The sequence below is a fragment of the Rissa tridactyla genome, chromosome 2, assembly GCF_028500815.1.
Source record: "Rissa tridactyla isolate bRisTri1 chromosome 2, bRisTri1.patW.cur.20221130, whole genome shotgun sequence".
Lineage (NCBI taxonomy): Eukaryota > Metazoa > Chordata > Aves > Charadriiformes > Laridae > Rissa > Rissa tridactyla.
Genome location: NC_071467.1, coordinates 80,899,735 through 80,908,589, shown reverse-complemented (window position 1 = coordinate 80,908,589; position 8,855 = coordinate 80,899,735). Strand labels below are relative to the sequence as shown.

The 8,855-nt window shown below is 41.7% G+C and overlaps 1 protein-coding gene across 1 annotated transcript in view; it reads right to left on the bottom strand.

The window, feature by feature from the left end:
• Positions 1-5,797: 5,797 nt before the first annotated feature.
• Positions 5,798-8,855, bottom strand: part of TRIO (trio Rho guanine nucleotide exchange factor) — a 258,035-nt gene continuing 254,977 nt past the window's right edge. Inside the window, exon 57 of the mRNA XM_054193055.1 lies at positions 5,798-8,305. Within this exon, the coding sequence (XP_054049030.1) occupies positions 7,763-8,305 (543 nt within the window). The 3' untranslated portion in view covers positions 5,798-7,762. The remainder of the gene's footprint in view (positions 8,306-8,855) is intronic.

Genomic DNA, 8,855 nt, shown 5'->3' with positions numbered 1-8,855 from the left:
CTGACCCCTGTTGCAACCTTATACTTTAGCATGTGTCAAATATTTATGCTATATCCATACTTCATCAAATAGGGAATATCATAATTCTGTTTTAAAAATTAACAGACTATTAAGCAGGTGGAGGTCTTGAAAAGGAAATGAATGCCTAAACATTAAGTGAAAAATCAGGTCCACTTAGAAAAATTAGCATTTAATCGAAAAAAGACAAATAAAGACTAGACTCACTTTACACTTGAGAACCACTCAACACCCAAGCTGTGGGAAGGAGTACAACAGCATGCTTTACGTTCTTTGCAAGCAGGTCTGAAAAGCAAGGTAAGACCCCCAGTTGTCATCCACAAGCAGCAACCAGTGTAAAAGCAGGAATCATCACCAGATTTACAGCCTGCCTTACTTTGTGAAAGATCCTTGAAGAAAAGAGTTTAGGCCTCCATCAAACTCCAAGAGCAGCAAGTAATTTTGACGTTCAGGCACTTTTTGGTGGTGATCAGGTTACCCTCAGGACAGCCCATCCTAAAAGCCTCCCCTTATTACATCATGATATATCACGACATTTTTTTTCTATCAGTGTGAACCAGCCAGGACTGTCCACCAGCACCTAAAGCTCCCAACAGCATGGATGCATTAACTCCTGTAACTGGGACTAGCACAGATTCCCAGCTTTGAGTTTTCCTGGCAAGCAAAGGGTCCAGAACCCTCCAAGTCCCAGGACAGCGCTCCATCACCAAAGAAGGAAGTACTCTCTCACCATCAGTCTTGAGAGACAGCAAATTACATGACATCATTCTGCAAATACTCGGTGGATCTTGGCATCTTTGAAGGGAATGTCTGAGAGCCTGAAGAACCATCCATCTCAAGGGATCACATGGTCTTCAGCAACACACAGGCAAGATGTGTAAAAACAAGCAAGATAAATGATGTAAATTGCTATTTGACCAGAAGCGATTTGGAAGATTCCCAACGGTACAACAGGGCAAACTTCCAGCTGCTGCCAGCTCTTCCTCAGTATTTGGGAGTAATCCTTGGGGTAGCAAGCCCTCGCAGAGGCTGAGTTCAGGGTGCACTAAGTGAACTCCTGGTGCTGACTACTGCCTGGTGAGTCTTCAGGAAGCTTAATGTGAAATTTCTGCAAGTAATCTTTGGATTGCATGATTTCAGTGCGGAAAGCCGCCTCCTTTTGCTGAAGTGAGGGTGCTAGCCTCACTAAAATCTGTGTTTGAAACTTAATTTGAAGAGTTTCAATTTAATCAAGTCAGGTGAGCTAGGCTGACTATCTGAGTAGTAAAATGCAGCCCAGCAGTAGTCAGCTTCAATTTGTTTAGTGTAAGAGGTTTCCATGCTCAGTTCCATCCGAACAATCTCTCCCTGAGGCAATTGTAATACCTCAGCTTTGTCTGGGAAATAAAGCGGCTGAGAAAATTCAATGAGAGAAAATTCATGTTTGTAGGGGGTGTGCTGAAAGGGGGATCCAAGTTTTACATGTATGATCGTGGGCTCTAAACTGACCATTGCCGCACAATCACAGAATTTAATATTCTAAGAAGTATCAGCTCAAAAGAAGTCAAAGCAAGGTGAACATCCAGCATTTTTAGAAAACGAACAGAGAACAAAGTGCCATTTTACAGCTGTGCAACTCACGATGCACCTATATCATGAACATTGTGTGAGCTTCACCCCCTCCCATCACAGAAAATATACAACTTGGAACTAGGGATGGTTCAGAGAAAGGCAATTAAGATGATAAATAGCTTCCCCATGAGGAATAAATCAAGTAGTACACTTTAGTTTGGTAAACAGACAGCCAAATGAAAAATAAGATAGAAGACTGTAAAAGGAAAGTGGCACACAAAAGGTGGGGAGATGACCTGCTCGTTGCCTTTTCCAAAACAAAGCTTCGGAGACATCAAAGGAAGATGACAGTGAGTTCTTCACACTTTATGGAGTTCAACTGCATAACCCATTGCTACACAAATTTATGGATACCACTGGTTTACTGCCATGCTAAAATAGTAATTAGGTGCTACGTAATCCTCAATGGACTTTTCTTCCATGGGATGCAAAGCCATCATTTTGTCAGGAAGACCATTTAGTATGTCAGAGGAGAATACAGTGTGGTGGTTAACGGACAGAATGTCTTTGGGGGGATGGAAATTTAGTTTGCAGAGATTAAAGTGCTGCTTTGGTGTTCAGGTTTCATCCTTTCTGAAGTTCACTATGTTCACTGTCTTTGGATGGAAGATATTTTCATTGAGAAACACAGAAATTTGGAGCAATGAGAACCAATACATTACCACAGGCACAATGACGGAATCTGAAGCTTCATCTGCTGCAACTGATGCGGTTTCAAGTACCTCATCTACACATTTCCTCAAACGAGGATGAAAAGTCCCTCCAGCAGTCAAAAGAATGTATGTGTTAAGAAAACTCATTAAAAAATAGCAGCTTTCAGATTACTGCTCTCGACAATTAGACAATGAAAATGCCATGACTATCAACGTTCCTGAATATAGCTCAAAGAGCTCATGTATTAACCCTCAGATGTATCTCTAGCATGTTTCATCATTTTAACCTACAATCTGTGGGGAAAACCAGAAACTTGGTGCTCTTCTCTACTACTAGGGTACATAATGGCTTCTTTTATTGGAAGGCGTAGATTGGCTGATGGCAGGCTTGGTGCTGGCTCTCCTGACATTACTAGGGGAACAGGAGGAGATCAGACTGCTCTCCTCAATAACTCCCAACTGCCCCTCCAACCCCCTTCCCCTGAAGCTTTTTGGGTAGGGCTAAGGGGAGTGAATTAGAGGAGATGAGAACTGTTCCTGTTTTGAGGACAAAGACATCATGAGAGAATGTCATTCTCCTGCTCCTACGCATCAGGCTCTCGGTCCCTGTGGCAGGTCAGCGAAACGGGAGCTCTCGTTCTGGGTATTGATGCTCAGTGTTAGGGCACGGCACAGAGGACAACTGAGTGCATTTACTTGGGAAATGCTGAGGTGACTGCCAGGCATGTGAAGCCCGAGGTGCTGGGTATGTGTCTTTGCTTGCCAGGAAGGAGAGGGACCAGTGGGCACCATCTCCTTTGCCGTGATGAGAGATCATCCTGCTCTTACCTTACAGCGCGCACAGAAAAAGCCTTTTGTCCTGACTGCTCGGCGAGATGTGAATGTGTACAAAGTACTGGAAGAACAACCTCTACTGATGCAAAACCTATCTCTTACTCTCTAATATAACCTCCACCAAGATTTCAGAAATTTCAGAAAAAACTTCAGAAGTTGTTGGCCTGAGGGATAAAGCAGTAGTTCTGACAAAAACACTGTGATACCTGGGCCTGGATTAAACAAATACAGGAAGTTGGTCTTACCTGGTTCTACCTCCCTCCCTCCCTCCATGTGCAGCTGAATCCCTACAGCAGAGAAGTTAGTAACACACCCACGCTGAGTCAATACGCACAGAGAAAGGGTATATAAAGCTTAGGTCATCTTCTGGACTGGAGCAGACACGGTTAACACATCCTGCACTAATCCCTAGCACACAAATACACTGCTGTTTGCAGCAAAGATTGGGCGTCCAAATACTTCACCAAATACCCACTACTCATACGTTTCACTACCCACAGCCTCTGGTTAAGTATATTCCTGTCTTAATGTCTCTTAAGATTTTGGGAACCATGGCACTTAACCTCACGTCAGCCACTGGTTTTCCCCTTGGTTATGTTTATTTCTTACTCACCAGCCCCTCTTTTTGATGAAGTCCTACACTGACTCCCTCAGCAGTGGAGTTTTAATGCTTCCTGATAATATCATGCAGTACCTTACATGCAAAGAACATGCCATTATATTTTCAGGCATCTTCTACTACCAATCAGGTTTGCACAGGTAATGAAATCTTTTCAGGAAGCCAGATGCTTTTGCTGTGTCATTCTGGAGGATCTGGGATGGCCACATCCTGAACATGGCCTGAACATGCTTTTGGATTTGGAGAAAGAAAAAAAACAACCATTTTTCCTTCTATTCATCAACACATTAATAGTTCCATCTGATAATGTGGATGACTTAACTTTAAGTGACCTCTTTACTCCCACAAGAGAAAACCAGGCTCTCCCATCCCATTCCTCATGCGCACAGGCAGGCACGTGTTAGGCCTCTGCCCATTAGGAAGACAATGTAGGTTGCTTCCCTGACCAGGGAAATATATATCTAGCCAGGCTTTTTGCTTAGCAGTTGCACAATGGCTTTCAAGTTAAGCTGTGCTTATCAAATGTGCAATGGAAAACTGCTGCGTTGCCAAACCCTGCTTGAAAAGTACTGACACGTGCACTGACTTTAGTCTGGCAACGTCTTCTCTTCTTCCTAAACTATCAGTAAGAAGTGATTGGGGTATGTTATCAAAAAGGAACATTTAGACACATTCCTCTCTTGAATCTCCCTGGCTATTCTCCCCTCTTTCAGCTACGATATTGACTGCCATTCCCTATGCTCTACAACGTTCCCACATCAGAAACCTCGTACCAGCTGCTCTCACCCATGCTTTTGGTTTCCACTCTGTCAGCCTGCGGTGCCGGTTTGTTGCGTGCAGGACAGTCAACAAGAACTGAGCCCAACTGAGTCCAAGTGGCATTTGCAGCCCCGACTACGCAATTTTGCAAAACAAAAGGACCTTACACATATGTTATCTCTTCAAAGCATTTGAAGAGATATCCAAGCCGAGGAGCCCATCATTGAAGCTTTCTTCAGCTGGAAGCTCTTGCACCAAACAGCAGGTTTCAGTGCAAAACTCCACTCTGTCAGAAGATGTTAGCTTTCCCGAGTAACGGGGCTCACAGAGGGCCAGGAAGAGTGCCTTCTACCTACGAGTGGAAGAACATATCTCTGCTAAAACACCTAAAAGTGCATTATTTATCTTAAAAGCATTTGGGTAACTTCTCTGTAGGTTAGTGTATCTTCAGTCAAGAAAAATTATTTTAGAGAACTCAAAGATAACAAAGCCTTCCATGGAGCATGTTGCCATCTATTCCCTGTCATGGAAAAAGCTTCCAGTGGCTCATCATTGGCAGTACAACCTTCCTGAATATTCTTTCCCTCAGTGTAAAACGTCTCTCTCAATTGTCTCTCTCAGTAGAAAATTGTGAGGAATAAAGGGACTGTTTCATCGCTTGACAGGTAACAGCAGAAAAAAAGAGTGAAAAAAAAAAATCATGTATACAGTGCAGTGACAAGCATAAACACTCCGTTATTGTTCCCTGACCTTTCACTTCATTTTGAATTGCAAATGGATTAATGACAGCAGAAAAGGGAGAGAGATAAATGTACACAGTGAAAAACTTTTCTGCTTCATCCCTTACAGGATGCGAACCGAGTTTAGCTGCAAAAACCAAGTCCTTATGGCTGAAAATAACTTTTCTTCATAACGAATCTAGAATGCCTAAAAGATGTGGGAAATCTGTTCCCCAGTTTAACATTAAACTGAAATACGATCCTTCAGTCTTTAACTGGAAACATCTGGTAGAAAACTTTGCTGGTCAAAATTTACTAGCTAATAAAGACTATAATGAATTTCCACAGTTAGAGACTAACACATGTTTTATATAAAAGCAATCATGACGCTACAAAGCACTCAACACTTAGAGCAAAGGCAAATATTATTTTGTAAGGCATGAAAGAAAGATACATCATTTCAATTTAAAATGAATTTCATGGCAATAAAATAATGTATTTTTTTTCCTTTTTAAATACAGAGCCCAATTAAAATATAACCAAACCTAAACTTTCAAACTCCTTAAAGCAAGAGATCAGACAAATATGTCAAATATGTTTAATTTTTTTCAAAATAACTGATGGCAAAATAAAATATTTACATCACGTCATACTGTGTAAACATGTAACGTCACTGTACAAAGAAATATACATGCAAAATAAAGCAAAAATTTAACTAAAACAATAAAGGAAAATAATACACAAACATAATGATATGAGATTGGTACGAATACACATCCAGTTTTGAAGTCAGTTGTTTTCTTTAAAAAGTTTCTGTACAACTTTACAAAAAAAAAAAACCAAAACAAAAACAAAAACCAAAAAAGGAATAAATAGAATACAGTGGAAGCCGCAAAGCTCAAAACTAACCCAAGCTAGGTTATGGCTTAAGACCCATATATCTAACTATTGTGGGATGTCGGCTTGGTTTCTTTAAACATTGCATTTCACACAAACACAGATGACAACACACCCATATGAACTCCGTGATGCACAGAAAACCATCTCTGTCTTTTTAAATAGCTCACGTTAATATTACTTCAACCTTAAAAACAGTTACTAAGACAATTACATTAACGTGTCAGATTCTCCTCATCTGACCACTACTTTCTGAATGTATTCTTCACCAAAGAGCACAAAATTCATTTGTTCATTTCACAGAAAGAAGTAAACACAGATTTGAAAATTCTAAAAAGTAGTAAGTGTTGAGACTGATTTTGGGAAAGTCAGACTTTGGCATTTTGAATACAATAATACATTTTAAAAAGTGTCACCCTACTTCTGAACCAGTTTGAGATTTGGGATACGAATCTCTCTCTCTCTTTTTTTTTTTTTCCCCCCAACAATCCTTAAAACTGACTAGTCTTGTCTAAATTCTATGCTAACCCTCATCTTAAACTAATAATAACAGTGTGGTAAAACACACCCGCCCCTGCCCACCCAGAAACCCCAAACACACAAAACAAAACCATAAAGCTCGCCGTACTAAGTATGTGCTTTTTCTATATATTTATTACAGTTACAACAGAGGTCCTCATAAATAGTTGCATAAAATGTTAAAGCCACAACATTGCACATGATATGAAAGAAAACAAAATCCCAAATGAGTGCATTTACAGTATTTCATCCTGCTGTATACTGCTTGACAATCGGGTCCGGCAAGCTGGGCTCCAACCCGAATTTCTTTTCTAAGGGGACAGTGAGAACTGACCCAAACTGAAGACCCGCACAGTGGTATACCACCATTTAGGAAGATGGGGGTGGGGTGGGGGGGAAGGATAAGGGGAAAGCGGGGGAAAAAAATTACAGACCGAAGGCAGGTAACAGTCTATATACAAGTAAGGCCTACATTTTATCAGAGCAAAACGATTCATTCTATTTGTATGCAAAAACTTTGAGGTTGGATGCACTTAAAAGCAGAGTCTGATCTCAGTGCACTGCTACGTGAGATACATACAGGCGAGGCAACTGGAAAGCTCTAGGACCAAGTGAAAACCAGATGTTATAAATGGAGGCCGTACCAATGGGCAGCCATTTTGGTGAGTCTTCTCCAGGCATGATTTCATTTTTGTTTAACACCAGTGCTTTGAACATAGGCATTTCTTCCTTGAATAAATCTTGAAAACGGTAGTTAAGTTCACTTGCAAAATTCAACTCTTGTTCATTAAAAAAACTATTTTTATTTTTTTTTTTGCAGAAACCTGAATAAAATACTGTTACTGTATCGCTCGTGACTGCTTTTTGCAGAGTACAGTGCTATCGTCCTCCACCCCAGTGAAGTCTGCATCGCCAGTCCCCCGCGCCGCCCCGCGCGGGTCCCCCTGGAATGCGTTTGCACACGAACATTCGTTAGCAGCTGGTTGGCTCGGGGTTTGCTTTCCTTAAAATTCAAGTCAACAGCTGATTGGCAGGAGGAGTCTATCTCCAGTCTGATTGATTGGCAGGAGGAGTCCATCTCCAGTCTGATTGATTGGCAGGTGAAAGAGAATGAGAGAGAACTTCAGGCAAGGTCAAACTCTTGGCAAGAGCCTGCTCTGTAAGAAGTTTTTAATGCTACGGATGGGTCGAACATCATTCTGGTGTTTTCGCCGCTCAATGAACGAAGTCAGTCTGGATATGTCAATGCTGTCAGCACTTTTGCTATTCCCCAGCTGCAGCCATTGCTCCTGGAGGGCCAGTGCAGCCGAGGGACGCTTAGCTGGGTCATCCTGAAGTAGGAAGCATACAAAATCTTTGGCCTTCTGGCTAACTCCTTTGAAGTAGTCATCTGGGAAACTAAAGTCTAAGCGGCAAATATTCAGGCAAGTTTCCTCTACACTTTCATCCAGGAAAGGAGAGACGCCACTAAGAAGGACATATGCGAGCACTCCAATGCTCCAAACATCTGAAGTGAGGGAAACAGGATTTCCAAGAATAATTTCAGGAGCTGCAAACTCTGGGTTTCCAAGTAACTGGTGGATATAATACGTGGTATTGAGCTGGACTGCGTCTCCAAAGTCAGCCAGTTTTATTGTTGGCTTCGTGGAACTCTGGTCCACCAAAATATTTTCAGGCTAGAAAACATAAAAGCAAAAGTTAAAACGTCTTTTTTCAAGTCAGTTTAACACATATTTAATGCTCCAACGTTACCATTTCCCAGTCAGTGCTCTCAGCTCAGGAATGTAGCAAAGAGCTACAAGGATTACTACTGACGGCCAGCTCTGCAAAGCTCCTAGGCAGTCCTACCAAGGCTTCCCCCAGACCAACCAACAGGCAACTACAGTATGCAACAAATGTGTTTTAGCTGCTGGCACTATAATTTTTGCAGGAAATATAGTTCTGCCAGATAATACTGCGGATGTTCACAACAGCAGCTCTGCAAAGTTTCACAGGAACCTGTGTTTGGGAACTTAAGCCTGAAGAACAGCAATGACAGAGGGTGAATAAAGCAACTGAGACAACAAAACCCTTGCATTTAAAGATTGGAAGACCATGTCAGAATTTTCATGGCGCCTTCAACAGAATTCAGCTTTACTTGGTGATTCTTAAATGTAACGCAGCTGTACAGATGAAGTCAAGCGCTGTAATGTGACTACGGCAGCAGAAGATCCTGCTCGATGCACA